This window comes from Anopheles gambiae, chromosome 2 (genome assembly GCF_943734735.2).
Source record: "Anopheles gambiae chromosome 2, idAnoGambNW_F1_1, whole genome shotgun sequence".
Lineage (NCBI taxonomy): Eukaryota > Metazoa > Arthropoda > Insecta > Diptera > Culicidae > Anopheles > Anopheles gambiae.
Genome location: NC_064601.1, coordinates 104,835,538 through 104,861,246, shown reverse-complemented (window position 1 = coordinate 104,861,246; position 25,709 = coordinate 104,835,538). Strand labels below are relative to the sequence as shown.

Genomic DNA, 25,709 nt, shown 5'->3' with positions numbered 1-25,709 from the left:
AGTGCACTGAACCTTGAATGAAGCAGGCGGAAGTGCGCTTGTGCCCGGGATACGGTCCACAGCTTGCTTCGCAACTGTGCCTGCTTCTGTTCTATAGAGCGGTGAAAGAAGATTTTTGTTTCTGAGTTCAATTTAATGCTTTGAACAATTAGCTTTTTTGTGTTGAAATATTGTGTGCAAATTCCAATGATCCAGTGAATGCTGCCAATGTACAATCTTAAAATGGTTTAACTATCGTGGCTTGAAAAGCAAGAAGGCTATCATTTGATATCAAACATTGAGCCTGAGTTAAACTCCAATCTGTTTCAATAAAATCAAAACCATTTGTATAATAGCTTGGGAGAACATCGAATAGCCCGAAATCTGAACTACAGTTGGAGATTTCAAGGCTCAAACCTCAACAAAAATCCTCAATATTGAAGACCTGGATGTGTTTTAACTGTTCTTAACAAGATTTAAGATCTCTAGAACCAAGCTGTCATGATATACGGGACATGCTGACTACACAACATTAATCTTAGTTCCATACACAACTTGATCCTGCTTGGGTACATATTCTGGGGGTTTTCTCACTCGGGAACGCATTTCTCACTCAGAACTACTTTTTGGCACAAGAAGTTCAAGAAAATATTTCAATGCTAAGTCCTAAAAACCATCCGCAATCTATTTGAAGCTCCCTATTAAGAAGTACAAATGATTTGAATCATTCACTTTCATCTTTCGTAGCATAAAAGGTAAAGAATTAGAGAATGTCTTAGTTCATCCAACAAAATTCAACGTTCTTCCATCAAAATTTGCACTTTAAATAAGTACCACAAAAGCAATGCCGTAACCTAATCGCTTTCATTTCCCCATACTCTAACTGGTGTAGAAAAGGTAATGCAGTAGTATCTAGTGTGTTTTTTTTCCTGTAGCTCTTTAAATGAAACAATGTAACACTTGCTGCAACATCTCGCCGGAAAAGCTGTGCCGGAAACGAAACCGGGAACCAAAACCCCCTGTGAACCGGGAGACGCGCGTTACGGAGCAAAACATTCCTGCCCAACACTTTAACCGACCGACTGATGAGCGCAGGCGGTACAAATTTTCCTCATCGTACCGTCATCCCTCCCCCACCCGGCTCCAACGCAATCGCGAAAGTTGGTCCCGAAGAAAGCTACCGCCCCTCGCTGTGTCGGTAGAGAAAATTTAAAGAATTTCATCCCGCTGGCAAAGTTAAAATTTCGGAAACAATTATTAAAGCCGTGTGCGTGCGCACACCGGAAAGCGAAAGTGAAAGTCGGATCGCCTCGGCAGTTCGCAGGCGGGCTCGAAATAGCGGCACTACGCGCAGCGGAAACAGATGGTGCGCGCGCGCGCGCTGCGGGATGGCTTAGCAGAAGGAAAAACTTCCCAAAACCCCGAGCGCATCACACCCACGTGTACTGCCCCACTCCCTGCACCTGCTAGCATCCGCCCGTGCGAAAGAAAAAGGGGTGCAGGTGACTGCGAAACCCGCGTGGCAAAGTGTGTCGCGGCGTTTGCTTCACGTTGCCGTGGCAGTTCGCTGAACTGGCGGAGCGTAGAAAATGAAACTCTGCTCCCGGTGCGCCATTCCGCCCGACGCAGCTGCTGCACCACTCGTCCGTAAAGCACGGGGCCACGGGTTTTGGGGTGGATATTTTTTAATGAATTTAACGTAATTTCAACTAAATGGGCGAGGGCACCGCGCCACCGTGAAACGCTTCGCTGCCACGAAACCAACAATCTTCCAACTGGTACGGAGCTCGCTTGAGCTGTCGAAATCATACGAATTGTGCTGATTTGGCGCTTCGAGCTGCATCACAAGCAGTTGAAACAAACTCGCACGGCAAGCTATTGCTCAAGCTGATTGCGCGCTGCCTTACTTTAACGTCGTCTATCAGCGCATTTTTGATACCCCGTTCGGTAGCCGGGCACATTGCAGGCACACGATATTAAACAACGCACTGAAGCTGGGGGTTTTGCCCGTCCCCCGTTGTGATACATGCCCGCTTATCTGCGGGACCGCGTCTCCCCACCTGTCTCCAGTGCGTCCTTCCCGCATGCCAGCGTTGGCAGAGCACACAACACCCCACCGTCAAGCGGCGGGTTCATGCCACTCACACATACGCGCGCGATACGCAGGATCGTTTATTATTAATTAGAAATTTAATTGAGCCATGAACCGACTCGCCGACCCTGCCTCGACTGCTCCTTGGGGAGTGCTGGGTTTCGCGGCAGTGGCAGTTGGGAAACCGTAGATTTAGAAGTGTGCAAGGGCGAATGGTTCTTGTTCGTGTGCTGGTTGATGCTACAGCACACATCCTTTTTTACAATCACGTCCATTTTGAAGCGAATCGTTCGCTTTTACTGCGGAGCATTGGAGTAGAATGTTAATGTTATATTTTGGCGGAAAATGCTTTGACTGTGTTTGGTAGTTTCATTTTTAGTGGAGATAATCATGTTTGACATCTACTAAAAGGTGTTTTAAGGGATTGTTCTACAAAAAGACAAATTAGGTACACTATTTTGAACTGTTGAAGTCAATCGAGTTATGAAAAATAATAATTAAGAATAAATGTCGAAGAAACTTCATTTCAGTTTGAACTTCATCTAATATTGTTCACATTATACTCAAAGTATCGTTCACAACAGGAGATCGAAATTTGTTTTGCTGCTCTGTTATAAATTCTTTCAAATTCAATGTTCACTCTACCCTTGATCATAAAACAGAAACTTCAATTCAGTTCATTATAACATATTCATAACCTCAGACAAACACAATACAGACTCAACTCTTCTTACTTTATCAAAAGGAATAATATCCACACACACACACACACAGCCATACGAGCGTTAGCACTCATCGTGTGGTGGCAAACTAGCTGTAGGAGAACTTTTCTGCACTCACTCAGCCATGCATTCTTTTCAATGTGCTTAGAGTGGCATCTTGCTGAATGGGGTTGCTCTTAGATGAAGCAACACGAACCTCCATCACCTTCACCTTCCACCCTGCTACCCTCTTCCGTTCGCCGAGCGATGCCCGTTCCCGTCGGGTGGTTTCCCATTCAGCCCGCACTCGGCGTACCGCTGAATGGTTAAATTTTAAACAAATAAACTATTTATTGAAATAATATTATCAAAATAAACATCCATTAACTCGATCCGAGCGAGTGTGTGTGAGAGAGAGAGAGAGAGAGAGAGAGAGAGAGAAAGAGAGAGAGAACGTCTCCATTTCGGGTTTTGCATCTCTATTTCCGCTGAACTCGGAAAATCCTCTACCACTCATTGCTGCCCCGCAGGCAGTTCAGCGTTTTCCCTCCAAACCGTTCTTCCTGCTGCTTTGCTTTCTCTTTCATCTGCAGCTTTATTCCTCACACTGTGTGTGTGTGTGTGCCTGCTTTGATAGAACATTGCTAGAGTGGAGCAGGAAAGGAAACACTCCTGCCAGCTTTATGCAGATCCTGGCGCACGGTTTAGGAAGATGCTTCAAAAACCTTCCCTTCCTGGCGGATGTTGCTCTGGTGCTGCTGCTGCTGCTGCTTGTGCTTATCATCGCAAGGGTGTAGTCGTCGTCTTTCTTCTGAGCGCTGAGCTCTTATTGATAATGACGACGGCTGATGATGAACAGCTCACAGCGCTAGCACTGTCAGGGTTTCGATAGTGCAGCGTTGTTGCAGAGAGTAGATGGATGGTGCTTTTAAAAAACACCGATAGGAAAGTGGATGGGAAGAAAAGGTGGGGGAAAAAACAGCGAAGCAATTTTATATTCGTCTGTGGAATGGAAATGCAAGTGGCTTTTAGCACAGTGTGCATGATTTGCTGTTTATGTGTAATTTGACACATATTGCTACACTTAATGGGCTTCATTGTTATTGCATTTACACTATCTTTGCCCTTCCGTATGCTCTTTGCGTAAGAAGAGATAATGTTCGTCTTGAGGGTGTGTTAAACGCTCAAATTGAACCAAGAAAATTTGGAAATAGACGTATAACAACGTCATTTCAGCCCGGTTAAATGAAGCTCTGATCTGCACCCGTTGAATTAATGGAACGAGAAAATGTTCGAACAGTTTGCATTCATTACCAAATAGCCTCCGGGAAGGCCTTTTCTTCTCGGAATCAAAAATCAGGTCAGCATCCTTCTTTAAGGCACCCATCGATCGGTCCCGGTCCGAGCAAAGGTAATCCCTCCAGCAATCACCACTAATGGTATCCGCAGCGCACACCGAGCAAAGCAAGATATCACTCACATCAGCTGGAGCGCGAAAATATCTCCGATCAATGGACCTCCCCCCCCCCCCCCCTCCCCCTTTCGTGCGCCGAGTGTTTGGAAAGGAAGATATTGGATTTTCTGCTGGCGTCCAAAATATTCTTCTTTTTGCTCTCTCTCCCCCTCCGCATCTCGTGTGCCCCAAAAGTGAAGCATCAATTCCACAAATGGAAATCGGGCGAGCGTTTGGGCGAGGAATCGGGAGTAGGAAGTCGACTTTTCCCACCGTGCAAAGCGGAGCGGCCAAGAGAATGGTGCCTGTTGGGCGTGAAGAATTACTGGCCCAACGGGGTGGCCTCTTTCCTGGCGCTTCCACACACACACATGCACACATACGTACACACACACACACACACACACACACACACACACACACACACACACACACACACACACACACACACACACACACACACACACACACACACACACACACACACACACACACACATTCTTGATGGCCAGAACGTGCTGGAATTGAAAAAGAAACCCCACACACACATACATACGGTACTGAGAAAATGAATACCAACTTCACATTCGTCCATATGGTTCATCATTTGCGGGGAGGGACCGAAGCCTAAGAATCGATCTCAAAGGGCGGTGGAAGGATGGCTACACGCAAAGGAAGGGTTCCCCTGTGGTTGTGTGTATGTGTGTGTCTTTCTATGTGTATGTGTCGATAGCTACCCGGCGCAATATCCAAAGACATATGCCCGTAGCCCGGTCTTTGCATTTACGCCCACGGTTCCAGTTCCTGATTTTACCTTCCCTTGCCCTCGCAATTCCATACCACACCCCTCCATCTCCTCTCTCCCCTTATACCCTCATGCACACCAGCTCATCGAAGCCTGACGTTCCATTCAGTCATTAAATATCGATCCCTTTTATCCATTTCCCAGCGGCGTATCCGTTTTTAGCAGTCCGTTTGTGTGTTCATTGTGTGTCCTGCCTGTGTCTCCCCTACGCTGGCTTCACCCCTCAAACCACCAAAACCCACCCACCGGGGTTGGGTTGGCTCCCTTCCCATTGTCTTCAATATTTGATTGCTTTTCGGAGGCCTTTCGGGCCTCGGCTAACGGTGCACAGGATTTCTTCCACATCGCGTGCACGTGTGGCTGGCTGTGTCTCTGTGTGTGCGTGTGTGTGTGAGTGTGTAGTGATTTACTTCCCCGATGGAGCCGCCTGGTGGCTCGTTAGCTCGAGTACGGCCAGCGGGGCAAGCCCGGCCAACGCGGGGACCGGGGCAACCGAAACACATTTTCACGCATCACTTTGTTTCGCGTGCAAGAAATCGGGCCTTTGAATCGGGTTTCGTTTGCTCGCCTCCGCTCCTCTCCTATGTGCCTCATATTTGCAATGTTTTCATCGGCTTTTTTATGCGTTAGCGTCATGCACATGGGGCCGACCCCGCGGGGAGCCTCGTTTCGGGCGCTAAATATAGATCTTAATTCCTTTGAATGGGTTTTGCAAACGGAAAGGGGAGGTTTTTCTTTTAACGGCATGTGTAGCGTAATGCATTTGCATTGTAAGGAAAGAATTATCTATTAGATGTAAATATATTTGTTTTTTTTTTTTATATTTTCTAAGATATTTGTAGAATTATATAGTTTAAAATAGATTTCCCTGCACAAACAAAACGATTTTTGAACTCTATCAACAATAAAATCCTTGATCACACCTCTCACAGGCCGCTGCTGATGACGCAAACACATTTGTATTTTACACCCGCCAACCAAGAGTCATCGCTACAACAGCGAAACGAGAAAAAAAACCTAAATCCACTACCCATCCAGTTCCATTTCACACCAACACACACCTTCGAACCAAAATCCCATTTAAATAACATTCATTTTCATTTCCTTCCCTACGTCGGGAGGCGTTCCGGAGGCCCCCTTGGCCCTCGTAAGTGCACAATCATTTACCTTAAAATAGCGCTCCCTCATACCTGTGACCTTTGCTTCCTGCCGACACCTACCGACGCTCTCGCCCTCTCATCCGAGCCCGCGTATGTGGTCTGAAGCATCAAGATGCTTATCGCCCTGCTAGGCCACGATTGTTGCGGCGCGATAACGACATCACTCAGCGGTAAAACAATTCGACAACGGTTCGCATGCTAAACCGCGGTGAACTAAACTTTGCACTTTTGCTTCTGGGGTTTGCAGTTAGGGGCAAACAAAAGCCGCTTCGGGCCGGCGCTTGCGTTGCCCGTTAGCTGCAACTTTTGCTATCAAAGGCTCCCCATCAGACCGAAAATATGGCTTAAAGTGTGGGTGGATGTGAGTGTTTAAAAATACGCGCCCTATTAGTGAACCGCGTTGGTGGGTGTTTTATAGTTTTCGGAGCTTTTCCACACAAACACACACTGTTTCTGTTTATGAACGTCGAGCGAAACCTCGTTGTTGTTGTTGATTCATAAATAGAGCTTCGGGCTTGCATAGATCGTTCAATGGTGTGGTTATTTTTTTTAAACATGAATCCTTTCGGTATCGCACACCACCGACTAGAATCGTTTACATAGATTGGTTGCAACTCGTTTACATGGAGCTATTAAACACTTGATAGACGCCATGATTTGTATGGGCCTTATTGCAACAATTTGCTATTCTTGTTTTGCAAACACAATGCAATGCAATGAACAAATGGTGATAAAAAGTGCTACTAATGATTGTAATTTGAGCAATTATTGCTGTGCATTAAATCGTTTATATGTTATCACCGATGGTTCATTATATTTTTTACATTGATAATCGATACCATATTCATTGTTATATGATGTAATTTTTTGTTTCTAATTTGTTTCTAGATTATAAGTTATCTTTAAAAATAATTTAAAAAAAACTTGTTTTATTATTTGAAATTACTTTTAAAATGTGCATTGTTTGTTTGGATAATCTTATTTAATGTTTGTTAAAGTTACACCAGAATTTCAATGAAATTAATCGTATTCGTATTTTTCATGCAAATTAAAATTGTATATTTAAAAGCAGCATTTGTGAAACACTTTTCGATTTTGCAACATTTTCCTTAGAAAACTTTTAAACTTTTATCGTTTTTGTTGCACAACACCATAAAAGCTTCCATTTCGATCCATCATAATATCGTAGATTTTTTTTTTGTTCACAATAAAAAAGCAGCATCGTTCTTTTACGGCAGATTTTTCTACATCCATTTTCTACAAAAGAAACCATTTCCGTTACACCTGGTCGAGCAAGGAAGAGAAGAAGAAGAAAAAAACTAACACAAAACCCTGTGAAAGGTGTATCCCACAATCATCCATCTTTTAGCGTTACAGTGCAGCGGAAATGCATTCTTCTAGCAGTTTGCCACTGCTGTTGCTGCTGCTGCTGTTGCTGCCGCTTGCCAACCACTAACTTGCACAAATACACACACACACACACATACTATTTCATCTTTGTCACTGTCTGGAGGACAAATGATGCAGAAAAATCCCCTTCATCATCACCGACGGCAGCTGGCGTATTCCTGACCGCGGCACGGGTAGAGAGTGTGTTTTTTCCGCCGTCGCCTGTTGAGATTGAGCGCGGGAAATGATTTATACGTGATTTTGATGAAGAAAAACAAATTTATAAATTCAGATCCTGGATGCACGGAACCAGTCCACAGACACACAAACCCACCCGACACAGGTACGGACAGACAGGCGTTGCTCGCTTGGTAACTCGGGAAAGTCTTATTCGACACACTGGGACGCTCAGCTAGCTCGCTGACTGTGCGCTCCGCAGTCTTATCTCGCTTTAGTGCTGTTCATTCTCACCTCACTCCACTGGAATCGCTCAGTGTCCTCCCCATCCCTCCGGCTGTATTTTCCAATTGGATTGGCAGGGAATTTGCCTGCACACACAGCAGCAAACAACAACGACAAAAAAAAAAAACAAGCTCATCCGAAGCACAATCCCGCTGCTCCAGAGACCGTTTCGAGAGTGTCGACTGCATCCGAGCGCTCCGCCTCTGGTGTCGTGGTGTTTTCCCCCCCTCCCCCACGGGGTCAAAGTTGGGCTAGTTTGGATGCCATTCGGATTTGCCTTCCTTGCTTGTTATCGTTCGACATTTTTCCACACAACCACCACTGACGGTTGGGGCCGGTGAAGGTGGTGCCCTCTGTTTGTTGGAAAAATTCTCCCCGACAAGAATGTACCACCGCATCTTGCTGTGTGCGTACCCAGCTTGCTCGCTATTCCTTTCGCTTCCCTAGCTCGTTCGTTCTACTTATCTGACAAGCGGACGCAAAAAGGAGCAGGATGCAAAGGCAAAAAAGAAGCAAAGCGTTACGTACACTGTTGATGTATTTTCTTCGTCTTATCAGCCAAACCCGGTCACACAGGATGTGACTTTTTCGTTGCAGCATCGTGTCAATATGATAATAACTTTTTGATTGAATTATCTTTGATTTTGAACCTTTCGAGTGCTCGAACGGGGCAAACGAGACAGGAGAGGTGAGCCGGGCGTAGCGATTGCGAACAAACAAGGGATTGTGTCACCGGGGGCGTCGGGAGCAGCCGGGGCAAACTTTACAGACAACGGGGCCAGCATACATAATGTCACCCGTGCGTCGGGAGCGGATGGGCGGAACGGATATTTCAATGATTTAAAGTGTTGTGCATTGAATGTGATCGTGTTTTTTTTTATTCTTTTATTAAGAAATAAATTTTAAAGCCATAGTTTTCAAGAAAAATTGGATTATCACGTCATGAAAACTAAACCTTGGATGTGCATATTTTTATATGTTAAATTATCCAAAGGTACCTTTATTTTGAACGAAAACAATTTAGTTTTCAGAGAGTCAATTTGGAACAAATAAAAAGATAAATATTGTTATCCGTCTGAAAAGTACTTTTTATCAATAATTTTGAAAAGATTCATCCTTTGTCATTGTTCTATGACAAACCTTTTTTACTTTGGTCTCGATTTTCGTTCCTGCTCACAACAGCCCGATTCTCTTGCCAAGAACCTTTCTACTACATGGCATCGCTGGCAGCCGCTCTGGCGTTGTTTGAACCTTTTTTAAGAAAATCAAGGTGCAATATCGTCGTATCGTATCGACATTGCTTTAGTAAAGCCCTTCTCTCTCTATCACGCACACACACACACACTGACAGTCACATAGAGCATGGGCAGGGGGCCGATGGAGGACTGTAATTCTATAAATTGCATGACTTGCGTTCCCATCATTCAGGAAGTGAAGTTTTCCTTTCCTGTCCGATTTCGTTTCGCGTTTTCCAGCACAGTACCTTCCCTTTTTTCCGGCACCGGAGTGGAGAATCAGGATCAGGACGTGCCTTATGGCAACCGGGGCCGCCAGTTCGGTGGCGTGTTTCCGTCCGCACGCCTTCCCCTCCATTGCACTGATTGCATTGCTTATCTTCCGTTCGACCGTATCGTAAGAATGTATAATCTCAAATATCGTAAATATCACCGAGCACTCAGCATTTTTCCCCGGCAATTTCCCGGTACTAACGCGCACACACACACACACACGAACGCGCTGGCATGTTAGGACGGTACAGGTCACGGGTCCTGCACGGACCTTTCCACGGTTGCTAAACATGTCAACCGGGAAGTAAAGAGTGAAGCGCGTTCGGCAGGTTCACCAATACACCTGCTGTGGCAAGGCAGCGCGGCACGGTGAATCGTACGGGCTGCATATTTGCTGGCTCAGCTCGCTTATAAATCTGTGTGCCGAGCGTTAAAACCTCGTCGAAAAAGCGCATGCAACGGAAACAGGGAAGCAGTCACACATGCACACACACACAGAAGCTTGAATGAGCAAACGGTGCAGCACCGGAAAAAATGTACCGATGCAAGAAAAACCACCGGTGCCAAGAATTGCTCAATCTCGAACCGCTCCTTAAAGTAGGAGCTTGTGCTGATCCCGTTCGTTCGTAACCGTGCGGACGAACCGTCCCCAAATTGCCGCTGACCGACCAGTGGGGAGGTCACCATTCCATCATGTCGTATCTTTCCTGCTGCTCACTCTGCACCGGAAGGGAAAAGCAGAGTTCTGGTACGGGCGAGAACGAGTGAAAGTTGGAACATTTTCTAGCAGTTAACAATGGGCAGAAATGGTGGCGGCGCTGGTTTGCGAAGAAAAATGCACGAGACCGGAACGTCAACGGAGTGTTTTGTGTTTGCTGTTTGTATGTGTGTGTGTGTGTGCAAGAACACAGTAAACCACCGAGAGGGAGTTAAAGCTCACATGCAGCTTGCTCAGGTGGTGTCTATCGTTGTATTTTGACCGGCGAGCCGAAACAAAAGGGCCAAACACCAAGGACCAAGTGCGCCGAGTGAGGTTTCGGAGGGGCATAAAATATTACAAATGTTTCGCTACCTTACTCGTTGCTCGACTGTGACTGTAGTGGAAATGGAGTGTCGCAGAAGATTTTGTATGTTTTATTCTATTTTATTGCTCCTACCGGCATTACAGTGATTTGTGCTGTTCGATAGTCTTCCGGCTTCGTTTTGTTATGCTCTGAAGATAGACAGTTTCTGTGAATGATGTTTTTTTACTGTAAAAAAGCTAACTTTGTTGAGATAGAATCAAGCATTAAATTTGCAACAAATTATCGTTAATTGCAACTTTTCGTTGAAAGGATCTTTTAAATGAATCCTATAAGAAAACTATTCATGACTAATTCCAATGACAATAATCTACGACGCGGAAAATGTCTTTACTTTAACAAACCACCACCGATATCTATTTATTCAAAATACCAGGATGCAGGATGTTTCCTCGCCCTCCGTCTTGCTTGCCTCCACACACCTGTTCAGTATCGCCAGTATCCGCCAGTATGAAGATGAAGAAAACGCTCAGTTTGAAATTCCCTCAGTGGATCTCCGACCGTTATAAATCCTTCCCGAGCTCCACGCTGCTCGCTGGGGATGCCATTGTTGGAATGGTCACACTTTCCTCACACCGAGTGCTGCATACTGCTGCAGTAATGGTGTGCTGCGTTTTTCTTTTCGCAGTGCTTTACCTGCACAGTACATTTTTCATCCCAAAATCCACGTGTGTGTGTGTGTAGGTAGCGCAAACGGCAATGGAATTGGTACAATTTTCATTTTCAAACATACATCAATTTACCCCATTTCTGTGAGCCACCGGTAGCGGGGAGCTGAATTTTGTTCAGCAAAGAGCCATTTTTACAACGTCACCTTTTTGCAGAACGGCACAAGTATTGCGCCGTGTAAGAGGTGGAATAAAAGAAAAGGGGGAAAAAACAGTCACCTACGTTCGCTGCAACTACAGCAATATCAGTAACAGTGGGCCGACCTATGCTACCAACCCGGTCGGCTCTTACACTTTTCTCGAATTCACTCTACCTTAAAAAGGGACTAAAACTAGAGTGCTGTCTATACAATAAAAAGGTGCATTACTGACCGTTTAGGTATGAATAGTGGAAAAGGCAGGGGCAGTATTTGAACATGGCACAGGAAAATAAAAAAGCCCGATAGAACCGGCCAAACATGTCTACGGTAGCAACGTTTTTCCCAGTGCTCACTGGCAACTTGTGACTGTGCAGAACAAGCAGAGCCCACATTTGTCTCAATAGGAAAGTCATCACCGGGGATCTGTGTGTGCAAAACTGTCGTATGAATCATATTGATACAGTTCAGGACCTTCTCTTTCGGAAACAGCTGTTCCGGGTGAACGATCGTGATATCGTGCTTTTCCAGCTCGAAAGTGCTTGAAGGGCTTAAAACATATTTTTAAACTGTGTGCATTCGTGTCTGCTGATGCACAGTCATGAAGCAAGATAAGGAAAGTGTTTCACATATCAAACAATTAAATTCCCGCACTGGTCTCTCCCGCCTTTCCGATCTTGTCTGATCACCGGTGCAACAAAGTTTCCGGAAAAATAATATCATTTTAACACGACAAATTCACTGCCAACTAGTTCTCACCGTACCCGGCTCCACAGCTTCCCGTCCAGGGCGGAAATGAATGTTCTGCTGCAGGAAAGAAAGTAACAGCCAACCAAAGCCGAAAGCCATTGCTAGCCACACAGTCACACAGGTTTGACTCACGATGCATAATTCATGCGTGGTACATGTTTGAGGCTCCCCTATGGCCACTTTCGAGAAGAAGAATAATAATAAGTTCGTTGTGTGTATTTTACTCCCAGCCCGGTCCCTTTTTCCATTTTTGAGCGCCAAAAAAGAGCGCCGAAAGCCGAAACTACTTGTTCGGAAAGTCCCACTAGAAGCACAACACAAACACACACACACGCCTGGATAGGAGTGACAAAAAAGGTTGTCTTAAAGGTTTGTGTTCCGAGGCTTTTTTGGAGCAGAAGTCACTTCAAATATTAATGAAAACCCTCCTGCGAAGGCTGACTCGGCAGCCCAAAGTGTGTGTGTGTGTGTGGGGCGGGATCGGCAGCGAATGACCAACCCGGCCCTGTGACGTGGGCCCAAAAGAAACACGAAAAATACACACACACACATACGCTCGCGGTGTGCTTTCTGCTTCTACCACCGTTGAGTGTGTGCCATCTAGCGAGCTTGCGCATGTGCGTTTCCCGTAAGGTGCGGCCTGGCAGCGATTTGCTGTGAATGGGGCAATCTCTGTGTGTGATGTGTGTTTGCCGTGTCCTTGCGGCTTGTTCGCCCGAGTAGGAGTTGGCCGACTTCCACCGGTCGGCGAGTGTGGACGGGGGAGGGGCAGTAACTTTTGCTGCAAACCTCTCCAAACAACCCAAAATCGGGGAAAATAACAAAAACTTTTCGCTTTATTGTTCATGATTTTTAGTACCCTAAATAAGCGAACACACACACACACGAAGGACGTGTGTGGTTGATGGTAGTAGTAGTGCTTACCCCCTTTTTGCCCGCCAGCTTTGTATTGTATCAACTCGATGAGTTTTGGGAGAAAGTTTTGGGGTGCGATTCCATTTGGTTTAATATAATATGCACCACCTTTAGGTGCAACACGCCGTTCGTCGCCCCTGGTTGCTCTAGTGCGGCGAGCAATCGTTCATCCGCTACCGTTTCCCCGTGGGGGCTAGTTTGAAAGCCTTAAACAAAGTTAATACGCTCATGAAACACAAATTAGAGAGGATCTCGCTGGATGAAAGGAGCGACAGAACTGAACATGAAGAGTAGCACAAGAAAAATGCATAATCCAACTCAAACTGTTAATTTCCTTCACTGTTCCGTTTAATGGAAGTTGATGGCAGCCCCATTGTGTGTATGTGATGACCTGCGGCACAGTTGTCTTGTTAGTTCAATCGCATCACCATTCCACTGGAACGAGGGCGACGAATATGACCAGGAGGTACGATTACGGTTGTGTCGGCCGGGGGGCAGCACCTTATGCATAATAGATCAAATCGTTTGCGAGCCAAACGAATCAATATTGCCGTCGGCTATTCAATCGAACTACCCGAAAGGTTGCCAGTGTGGAAGAGGGAGGCTTCTGTGCTCTTAACCCCTTTACGCCATTCTTTTCTCAAATAGGCCGGCATTTGTAGAGAATCTTCAACCGGAAAACGTTTTTATGTTCTTTTACACACAAACATACATACACAAACGTACACACGCACGCACCTACATGTGCAACACAAAGCGATTGAATAAGAAACCTATTTTATCAAAGCCAAATTGGAAACCCGAGAACTTTTCCGAGCTTCAGTTCAGCAAGCAGTTCCATAACGACTCTTTCCCACGGCCTGTCTCTCCCCGTCAGTGCACCACCGTCGTCGTACGTCGTACAGTTTCCCGGTTTCCTACTGTGGGATTTGAGCGTATTGTTCGAGCCGGACAAAGGATTACATGAATCAATTCTGGGAAGAGCTGGGCGTGGGGGTGGTTTCTGCTTTGACTAATTTATGAGGTGCCTCCGGGCATGAAATCAATAAAACCACCACCGACAGGCTACCACCAACACCTCACAACCGGGCACGCACACACATGCCCGGGGAAGAGACGAAGGAGCAGTGTTTGGTTGGCAGCGAGGGAAGAGTTGAAGTTAATTTTTAATCGTCCGAGAAACTATACATGTCTGCTGATTACAATGTAACAAACCGAATTGGCATCGTTGGTTGACTGGCTGGACTCTCCGCTTGAGATTGTTCACCGAGCGGATGACCCTTTTCTTCTGTTTCTGTTATCCCTGACAGCATGATTAAATTATGTACCGTCATTTGACAGGCCATATGGAAGGCAGGACCTTTGAATTTAGTAATTTTCTTCATATTAAGCTTAAGATTTTCGAGAAACAGGAATTTAACTTTGAGCAAATCTCAATAGAGTAGTGATGGGAAAAATGAAGTTTTTGTCGGAATCGATTCCGACTAGCTCCGCAGTTTTCTGGAATCGATTCCGGATAGTAGGTCCGGAATCAGTTTCCGGAATCGATTCCGGAATCGGCTCCGGAATCGGAATCGACTCCGAAATCGACTCTAGAATTGATTCCGGAATCGGTTCCGGAATCGAAGTCGGCTCTCGAATCGGAAATGGCTCATAAATTAGAATCGGCTACCAAACGGAGTCAGTTTCGGCATCGCCATAAAAAAGGCGTTTGGGTCCAATCATACTACGTATTGCTAACCGCAAAAATCCAAATTTACTTGTAAAAGATCCATTCTCATAGAGATTCCCGGACTGATTTTGCTCTGGAGTCAACATCGGAATCGGCTCCGGAGCCAACTCCGGAATCGGCTCGGGAATCGGCTCCGGAATTGGCTCCGGAATCGGCTCCGGAATCGGCTCCGGAATCGGAATCGATTCCATCATCGGAATCGGCTCCGGAATTGATTCCGAAGACGGAATCGGAATCGGGTAGGTCCGATCTCGAGCTCCCACCACTACAATAGAGGGAAAAGATGTTATGTTTGGAATTTAAACGTATGCTTAGTTTTTAATTAAACTGGTCGAATAAATCTTACAATCATTTCGGTCTTAACTGGAGCGCAAGTAAAAACCAATAAAGATTTTAAATGATTAACTTTATGTATTCAAAACTACTCTCTGAAGTCAAGAATGCGGGACACTCACTCGACTAGCCATAATCTCATAACATCATAACAAAAATTGAATAGCATTGAAATTAGAGATTGCAAAACGGTTTAAGCCATCTTAACACCATGAGTGAATATTTTAAACCATTTCAACTAGTTCAATAGTAATTTGAATAGCTCTACATTCGATAAATAATTAAAATCTGTAACCATCAAACATCACTGAAATGGATAGTATGTTATACGCAAAATTATTACAAATTATCATAAATTTACAGATGCCAATGCAAAATGAAGATGTTGTTCATTGTTTAACTAGATCGTCCACAAAACTACGTTGTTGGTTTCCTTCGAATTAAGCTTTTAGCTTAAATATCGTGATTTTTTTTGGTGTATTAAAAACTTCTTCCTGTTCGGTCACATTGAATCCCATTGAGGACGCCTTGTTAAACACGTTTACAGTGTGTGTAACGTCGCCTCTTTCAATCAAAACCCTACCTTACGCTGAGAGCCTGCCATCGTCAAGAAGCCTTGCAAACATGTTAAAAAAATGATGGGACACTCGCACAAATAACAACCAAAACAACTACACATGACTCCACATGTACATGACCACCTTCACTAACTACATTGCTTTGGTAGAACCCTAACCCAATCCTAAATCCACCATAGCAATTGGTGCGTGAGCGTGTATGTGTGTGTGTGATGAGCAACAAAACCGCAACATTTCAACAACTCGCTTGTTTTGTAGCTGCCCAAAGGCCCTTCCAGCTGTTACGGTGTGATGTTTGGCGCTGGCTTCAACGTTTTCCTTTGTCCCTTTACCACCATCCCACCTACTGCTTGCTTTTATGTCCAGTTTCCGTGTTCCAAAATGTTCCAAAGTGTGTGTATATGTGTGGTTTTTTGTTCGTTCCTTCCGAGTGCCTGATTATGCCTCATCACGTTCGTACCGATTGGATTCGATAAGCAAAGCGAGCTGTTAGAGCCGGCAAAGATCAAGAGGGAACAACAAGAAAAAAACATCCGCTTTCCAACAGATAAAAACAAGCCAGCAAGGAAAACAAACTAATAGCATCTGGTCAGGGAAGCAAAAACGGCCGAGTGCTGGGAGGAATTTCCCTTCTCCTTCCTGCCAGCGCTTTCCTTCGTGTGCTTTTCTTTTGATTTTTTTGTATCCGGATGCTCCTGAACGATTCGCACCACCCATTACTTGCACGGTGGTCGTGGATCCTTTTTTGGATGTTACCCAAACCGATTCCATTGGTTCTGTTGTGGAGTGGATGAGGATTGGAGGCTTCTTTTTGTGCTCCTTTTTTCCTCCCCAAAACAACAAAGTACAATGCTCTATAGCAGTGCTTAGGATTCGGTTGCGCAATTCCTAAGGGCATAGCGAAACGGGCTGGAAAACCCACATCCCCTGTAAACCTCAGGGCCAACATTACGTAAGTGGAACTGTGGGCTTTCTCCCTCCACTTCCCATCTATAACAATCGATCTAAAATTTATGATAAACTCGATAGAAGTGCACTTAAGCAAACAAATTGATTGACCTTGTTTTCGTAACCACCGACCACGGTGGAGAAATCTATGGGTTGGCGGGTGTATTGCTCATCGTGTGCAGTGTGACGAGCTCAGGTTGTCAGTGTCGGGCTACAGCGGCTCACAGCGTGGTCTGACTCAATTGGAAACGCGATGGAGAGCAATTTGCCCCCGCTTGTACAAGTGGGACTCCATCACACAAGGGTGAGGTTAGAGGATTGTTGTGTTCTCGTAAGATCAACCTCACAGTGTGTTTGGAGCTCAGGTCTTTCCATCACAATGCTTACTGATCTTGGTTTTGTAGCACCTACTTGGCTTCGACCAGAGATATTGAGCTTTTCTTTACTTTGCATTCCACGTCCAGGATGTCCAATATCGAACCAGTCGAGTCGTGGAGCGTGGGTATTGTTTTTAGCGAGAAATATTGAATCCTGCTGCCATTTCATTTGCAGCCTGGCCCAGGGTAGCGTCGTGTTCGTCTTTGGTTGCTCTTCATTCCACTCATGGTGAAGTTCACCTTTACCAAGTGATCCAATCGTGTGTTCTCTGTCGCTCTCTCTCTCTCCCTCTCTCTCGTGAAATACCATATGTGTACAATCTTTTGGTCTTTGTGGCTATATGTCTACAGAAAGAGTCTGAATCGAACAATTTTATACGAGCAAAATTGGCTACCTGCGGCTAAGTCCTGCTTGAAAGAAACAGAGAACTGAAGGGCTTTTCGCACGACAAAAGCAGTACCATATTTGAATGCTTGAGTCCACCGAAGTGGATGTGGGGAAAAAAAGGAAGAAAAGGAACTATATTGTAGAAGACAGAAGTTATTGCAAATAAGAGCGCAACTCCTCTGTCTCTCGGTATCTGCTCTCTTTCTTCTGCATTCAGACACATTTTGTAGAACCTAATACAAGGCACAGAACGTGTACGGATTCGGGGTTTGTTTGCTGCTGACGATAGTGGTTTTCGAAGAAACTGTGAAGTTTGAGCAAGGTAAAGTGGGTGTACGTTGTTCCAACTCCACACCACACCGGGCACATTGGGAAATTCAAATCTGTGGGGTGGTCCTTTGAGCTCCGCTGGGTCTCACCGTGCGCCGTAATTGGGCGTTGTCAGGGTTGAAGCACCAGTGTGTGAAGATCTTCGGACCGGTTGTGGTAAATTGTTTTGCTTCTTCTGTTGCCGCTTCACGGTCGAATCACGCACAGTAAACGTCCATAGAGAGAGAGAGAGTGCGTGGTAGTGGAATGGTAACGCGCAAAGGGTTTGTGAAGTTTTGCTACGGATGGTTCACCACAGTGGACCGCCCCGTGTCTCCCGTGATTAAGCGAAGCCCTTTTTATCGATCCCCGGCGCTGGCCGGGCGGATGAAATCGAGCGGAATCGGGATATCGGGCAAGTAATTGGACGGCAACTCGATACCAAATTGGGGAATACGGGTTTTCTTGTAAAATTGAACTCGCTCGCCTGGTTCGAATCGGAAACAGTTGGAAAAAGTTGAATAATAAAGTTACACGTTAGTCACGCAATGGTTTTTGGAACGATTATTTGTGTTTGTTTTGTTCGGTGTTCTCCCGGAGGAGGGTGGTGGGGAGTTGAAATGAAGATGTTGAATTAATGATAGGCATAAGAGTGCACGGAGCAATCAGGATTTAAGTAAGGAAAATTGTGTCGAATTTAGTTGACTTTGGAGTACAAACGATATCGGTTAGCAGTGCCTCCCAAGTATCTTCGGGTACATTCTCAACAACTTTCTTTAGGATGAGCTTCCTGTACCTCACCCCCCCCCCCCCCCCTTCAACCACCGGTACACCAGTATCTCTCTAAATCTCAGTAACTTCGGCATCAACTTAACCTCATTCATTAGACATTCAAGTGCACGCGGCCCTATTAAGAGTGGCCGTTTCGCTCAAGGTTTTGCGCTCTCTGCCAGTTCTCCTTTTGCCTGGAGTTTCAACCGGCGGTAAACCATTACAGAAATCATAATTTCAACCGGTCGACATCCGACGACGCACAGTTTCACCTCTTATTTGTTCCGGAAGAGTCGTTTAGGACTGCCGCTGCCGGCTGTCTGCCAAAGCCCATGCCCAGCCCGAAGAATATCTCTCACACAATAAAACTTATTTCACCAAATCGAGGAACTCCTCCGGACAAGCAAACCCTCCCTCCCCCCATTCTGGCCAGAAAACGCAACGCTTCTGCAAATAAGTCGGGTTTCACCATCCGGCGATGGCCATAAAAATTTGCATAATGAGACGACTTTTGGCTCATTTCGGCAACCGAGTTGAACGAGAAAAACCCGGCGTTTGAGGTTCGTTTAGTTCCAACCCGGGCAGAAACAGTCCAAGGCAAATGTTTGTATGTGTGTGTGTGTGTGTGTGTGTGTGTATTCTATGAGCATTAATACTTTCTTAAGCAGTTCTTTCTTTGATGGTAAAAATTGCAGGTGAACATACTGTTGGCAGTGAAGATTTTCCCCATGATTAACGCACAAAACATGGGCTTTTTTGCCTCTTTGGTTGTAAGGCTTTTTTTTTGTTGCTCCTCTTAGACCCTAAGCCGTTCCTTTTCTTTGTAAAATATTTACTCCTGCCAACGAATTTGTTTCATTTGCATCGAGAGATCCAGCGTCTGGCTTTCATTGGTCGCGCGTGTGCTGGGATGCTGAGGGAAGGCTAAAGTTTTACTTGCTGCCAGCAGATGAGACAAAGAGAAGAGGAGACTAGCCGAAGACAAGAATCAGATGCTAACTTTCGGCCCAACCGGTAGCAAAGCAATTTTTTTCTCCTCTGTGTGTGTGTGTCTGTGTGTGCGAAGTTGGCAATACTTTTTTGGCAGCCAACGCCAGATTCAAGCCGAGTTGGGTTTTGTTGGCCGTTGTTCGTTCGCCGTCGGTTCGGCCGAGCGTTGCTGGTTCGGCCGAGCTATTGCTCACCGCAAACGAATGGATGTAGTTAGTGGTTTTTGTTTAAGCTTCAGTTCATTCGAGAGGGCGTGTCCAAGAAGATAAAATTATGAGAATGATGTCGAAAGGCCGGCCAGATAAAAGTTGTCGTAAAATTCGAGTGGAAACTTATGCGCGTTGAACCTTTTCTGCAAGAATAAACAAATAGCTCGATTGGGTAACTTATGAAAAAAACATTATTTCTATAACACTGAGCAGTACCTGATATTAATTCTAAGTAATTTCTACTTGTGATGAGAGTAAAGTAAAAGTAAAGTAAAAATCTTATAACCATTTTTCTGTCCTCCGTTCTCGGTACTATAGTACTTGTGAGCCACCTAACAAATCTGGCCAGAAGAGTTACCATCCTAAAGATTAAAGTCTCCCGCAAAGCGGACAAAAATGAAACAGCTCAAGCACTTGTGGATTGCGAAAGATAAGAACGGCCCGAGTCCAGCATCTCGGACAAGAAAGGAACAGGCGGCGACCTGTCGTCGAGTCTGAAGAGTGTCCAGAACTCCCAGTCGCTTGACTAACCGCTAGTGCGCGAAAAGTAATGTTCGTCGGTTCGGCGTGGGCAATGTAGACGCCCGGCAACAGCGTGCAGTTATACAAAGAAAAGAGTGGCTGTGAGTGTGGCTGTGTGCCCGCCATTGCGAACGATGATGGCGGTTGATACAATGTCTTTTAATTTATCAAGTCGTTGCAAAAAGCACTAAATGCTGAAAAATGTTCCTTATTTGCACGGACATTGCGAGAGCGTACTGCTGGACATCAACGGGAGTGCAGAGAAAAAAAGAAGAAGTTTGAGTAGCGAAATAATGATAGCGATAGTATGAGGGATTTTCCACACACAGACACACACACACAAACTCAAAACCTTAAGAACTGGAGGAAAACGGGTACGGGAAAAATATGCTCAACTTTCCCTTGATCCGTCATCATCCCAGAACCATCCGCCAAGGTGTGGGATGGTGGGCAGTTCACAATTTCCCGGGAAGCACAGAACTCGCGAAAGGTTCCCAGGGATTTCCTCCCAGCACTGGGTCTCGTTATCATATTTTGAAGATCAGTAGCGCAGGACACCGGCGCGACACCCGTGAACATCTTGCGGCCCCTTTCGCTCTGCCCTTGGCTCGTTGTGGGCAAAAACTTTTTCTGCCACAGCGCGCCCCCGGACAAGCGCGCCAGTAGTCTAAAGGCGTGCGTGCTTCGGCGCGCACAAAGAATGACCGATTTGCAGACAAAATGGGAAAGATTATTAAAAAGCAGCAGCAGGCATGCTTTCCGTGCCGAGTGCTTCTAGGGCAAGTAGGGAAGCAAAAAAGCTGCTCTTCGGACTACTGCTCGCGAGTTTTCCCCATGTCCGCGGGTCCATGCGCCATGTCGCTTTCGCTTCCAGTTTTGTGTGACTGTGGCTGGGCTTCATTCATTCTGCTCTCTTTTGCTTTTATTTAACAAAAACGCATCGTTGTCGGTCCCTGTAGATGATGGTGAGTGTTGTATAAATTAGACGTGAAATCCTTAAGGGATTCTAATTGAATAACCAGAAACCATCTTACCGCGTGTTGGTTGGTGAGATGGAAAATAACGCTCTAGTTGATGGCAAGTAGGTATCATGCTCACGGTGGATGGTAGTATTTGCTAATCACTTTAGGGAAAAATCAGGTGCGCAATTAATAACATTATTAATTGGGTTTCAGCTACAACATGTACTTCGATTCATGATGAGCACGTTCTTCTAATACAAAAACTATTCTGTATTTATTTCAACAAAACATGTTTTTTTTAAATAGTATAAGAATGGATACATTTTGCAATGTCGGTCTCTTTTGCCGCTGTTATTCATTCTTACAAAACAGTCACATTGTTGTTACATCAAGGCATTTTTAACTAACTCTTTCCCTTTCTCTCCTTTTTGCTTTTAGGTAAGTTCCAAAGCATCACAGGATCCAAGTTATGGATTGCGTGAGTATTCACACCGATGATTGGTATCTTTCTTACTGAAGCAGCACTGCCCTGGTTCACGCTTCATCTAGCTCACACCAACATTGCAGCAGCTTTGCTTAATTCATCACAAATGGTTACTCGTCATCCTGCAAGCAAGAAAGATGCTCATAAAATTGAACTAAAATGTATGAGCAGAGAATATTGGCCAAGCATGAATTGGATGTCTTTTGTTTTTTTGAAGATAAAAGTAAAGAATGAACCTCACTTCTGCATCGTAACACTGTAATTATGTTTGCTTCGCATGGGTAACTCCGAGTTACTTTACTTCACTTACGGGCCCGAGCGGGTTCCGTGGGTAGAAGATTAGCGCATTTGCTCCTCCCCTGTTCAGCATCAACACACAGAGACCCATCAAAAAGGTAACCAACCGTCTCGAGTCTCGCTTACTCTCTTCCCTGCTCAATGATAGCTTTTGCTTAAACCAAAAGGCAATGAAAATGATTTTTCCCGTCCCAGGGACTACTAAGCATCGTAAAAACCACCCAAGCTCCGGTTAGGCTTTACGCTGAGTACGTGTAAAATGATCCCCGTTTGCCGCACTGTGCTCGTTTTCACAACCCTTTCTCCCTTAACGTCAACACCGGCTCGTATCCTAACCCAAGTCTGTTTAGAGCAGCTGTACCAGCAGCAGCAACAGCAGCACAGGCGCGGCACGGCCAAGCGAGCAAAAGATTTTATTGCCACCTTGCGTAAGCTTTTTATATTTTCTAATTATAAACAATATTAAAATCAAAATTTAAACAATATAATGAGAAAACTCTACGGAATCATTTCGACGAGGCGAGGGGTGGCGCTGCAGCTGCAAGACCGGGCCCAAAACCCTTGGTGTCATGGTGGTGAATAGGCAGTGTGGGGTCCAATGTGTTAAGGATAAGGCATAATGATGTGAAGGAATTCGCCGGAAATCCTTCCCCCGCCGCTTTCCCCGCCAGCCATGCCAAGGTCATGCGAACGGACGGATTTTCCAAGGCAGGCCCTGTTTAAATATGCGTTCCGGTCTCGGTACCGAAGGTAACATTTTGCTGCCATGGAAAGCAAACCCCTTTTACGGGTTTTTTGGGGGTCGGTAAGGGTCGTCTTACGGCCATGCGCCGCTAACCCTGTTTCTGGGATGCTCCAAACCCACGGTACAAACGTGACGTGATGGTAACGGTGTGCATCCGTTTTGAAAACGGCAATCAACAATCGGCAAAGGCTCGCCGGTAAAGTGTGTGTGTGTTATGGGGGAGCGTGCCATAAAATCTCATTTTATTACAGTCAGCAGCATCCCGGATAAGCCTCCACCCCAAAACACCAGCGCGGGAGTGACCAAAGCCTTATCTTTGCATTGTCAGTGAGTGTGGGCTTCGGGTGCTGCCGGTCGATTAAGGGCAGTTCGTTTGATTTGGGATGGGCATTGGAGTGATTTCAAATAGTTACGGAGTGCGATAAATGTTTGGAAAAACATGTTAATTTTATTTTTAACGAAATGTGCTTCATCATTTGTACATAAGAACTCTGGATAATGATGTTGGTAGTGTACTGTGCCGTACTCACTTGCCAAATTTCACCATTTTTTCTGTGCGTTTTTCAATAACAGCTCTGCTTCGGGACAATAAAGCGATCCCATCGCAACCAACCCTGCCTGTCATAAAATTAAAGCATCCTCTGTTTTTGCTCTTAATCTACCTAACCGTAACTTCATCCTGCTGCCTGGCTTCTCGGGATGAAGTTTCCTTTGCACTGTTATTATCGCAGTCCTACCTTCCAGCGTGCTTTTGTTCTTCGAAAACAAAAGTCATCTTCCCAGCCCATGGACGGTTCTTCCCATTCTCTGAAAGGAAGCTGTCGCTGTCTGCCTGCCTGCCTGCCCCGAGTTGTGGAGTGTGTTTGATGGGGAGAGGAAATTAACGGTACAAACTCGCCATCCCGCTGTCAGTCAAGCATGGGGACAAGTTTTCCTTTCAGCGTGCCGCTGGTTTTCTTTGCCTTTGGTAGGGCAAAACGGTAGTATGTAAGCCGGCAAGTTAACTCCAACCAGCAGACTTTCGGGCGCAAGGTTTTCCATCCAGGGATGGAGGATACGAGGCAACGATTTAATCGACAAAGTGGGGAGAAGCTGGGGGCGGATTTTGTATTGTTTTATGTGTACTATATGCAAAATAACAATAGAAACACCCACACGCGGAGCGCGCGGGCGCTCGCTCATATCTCAGATCGCACCAGGGCCCGTGTATCACGCACCGTGGCACGCAGCAACCGGGAAGCAACAATGACTGGTACGGAACCGAGCAACGGAGGCAGTGCCACAGACACAATGAAATATGATTTTTGCCGAAGGAAAATTCAATTAGTTCAGTAGTGTGTGCGCGCGCTAGTTGCGAGGCAGCCCGCCCCGTGTGCGTTCTTGGTTTCGCTTCTCGGGCTGGAGAAGCAGACGAGGAAGGGACTCTACTTAGCCGAGGTATGCGCTATCAGGCCTGTGTGGAGTTAGCAGGTATGGTTGTGTGAGACATTTTTCTTCAACGCTTCTCGGGCTGCTCGGGGCTCCAGGCTCGAGGCTGAAGAGAGGGAGAGAGAGAGAGAGACACTCAGGGCAGGTTTTCAGAGTAAATTAAAATGAACCGGGTCGTACGGGAACGACGGAAGTGAACGCTGAGAAAATTAATCTTAATGCATGTTGTATGCTCGCGTGGTGGTGGAACCCGCTCGCCGGCGGTTTCGGGAAGGCAGCGTGGAGCGGCCCGGGGTCCATATGCGCACGCGGCCAGGAAGCTGCCACAGAATGTTGAAGAAACAATTAGTACCGACCGGTGCGGGTGGAACAGGGGTTGGTGTTAGTAGGGCATACAGGGTAGGTGATGACCGTGGCAAATACCTCAAGCAGCAGGGAGAAAATGACTACGCTAATCAGCGCACGGGAAGGGAAGGGAGAGGGGGGGGGGGCAAACCGGGCTTGGAAACGGTTTGGCTGGGAAGTGAGCCAGCTGGTAGCAGGGTATTTCCGTTTCGATCCACCACGGCCTATATTCGAGCCGGCGAGAAGACCCGTGTGTGAAAGCTACACATAAACTCTCATACACACACAGATACATTATCATGGTGGTATGATAAAGACCCAACCCCATACCCCATTAACGGTTATGGCCGGGAAAAGACCGAAGAAAGCATTTCGTTGTTAAACTGTCAACTGGTCTTTCACACGGGTGTAGTGTTCTGTTCTCTGGAAAGGTAAGGCGAAGGCGACGATGGGTAAGGTTTAACCTTGGAGTTGGGCAGGAAAGTAGAATCATCTACCGCGTAACGTGATTCTAGTTAGAACAAATTTAGTGTAAACTGAATCGTGTAATTACCTCCAAACACGTTATAGTAACGACTCAAGGCCTGTATACTCATTACAGGGAACATAATTGAATTAACACATTCAAGCTTTTCGAGTGGTTTATTAAAAAGAATTATCGAACAAAAAAAAACAACAAATAAGGAGACATTTGAACTCATTTTTGGTGTTTTCTTGTATTTATTGTTACAAACATATTTTACTTTCCTTCTTCTTCTTCTTCTTCTTCTTCTTCTTATTCTTCTTCTTCTTCTTCTTCTTCTTCTTCTTCTTCTTCTTCTTCTTCTTCTTCTTCTTCTTCTTCTTCTTCTTCTTCTTCTTCTTCTTCTTCTTCTTCCTCTTCCTCTTTTTCTTCTTCTTCTTCTTCTTCTTCTTCTTCTTCTTCTTCTTCTTCTTCTTCTTCTTCTTCTTCTTCTTCTTCTTCTTCTTCTTCTTCTTTGGCACAACAACCGTTGTCGGTTCAAGGCCTGCCTTATACCCACTAGTGAAGTGAGCTTGGCTTTCAGTGACCTATTGTTACCATATCAGGATAGTCAATCCTACGTATAGGGGCACGGTTCATTCGGGGCTTGAACTCATGACATCTTTTGCTATTCTGAACACTAACTGTTTGAAGCGTTATTGAATGAGTTACAAATGGGCTCAATAGT

At 45.5% G+C, this 25,709-nt stretch overlaps 1 protein-coding gene across 17 annotated transcripts in view; it reads left to right on the top strand.

The window, feature by feature from the left end:
• Positions 1–25,709, top strand: part of LOC1277242 (RNA-binding protein Musashi homolog Rbp6) — a 591,248-nt gene that overhangs the window by 362,672 nt on the left and 202,867 nt on the right. Inside the window, exon 3 of one of the 17 annotated variants that reach the window (XM_061643245.1) lies at positions 21,659–21,698. The exons of the other annotated variants lie outside the window; for them this stretch is intronic. Coding sequence (XP_061499229.1) covers positions 21,690–21,698 — 9 coding nt within the window. The 5' untranslated portion in view covers positions 21,659–21,689. The remainder of the gene's footprint in view (positions 1–21,658; positions 21,699–25,709) is intronic. 17 annotated transcript variants of the gene reach the window in all.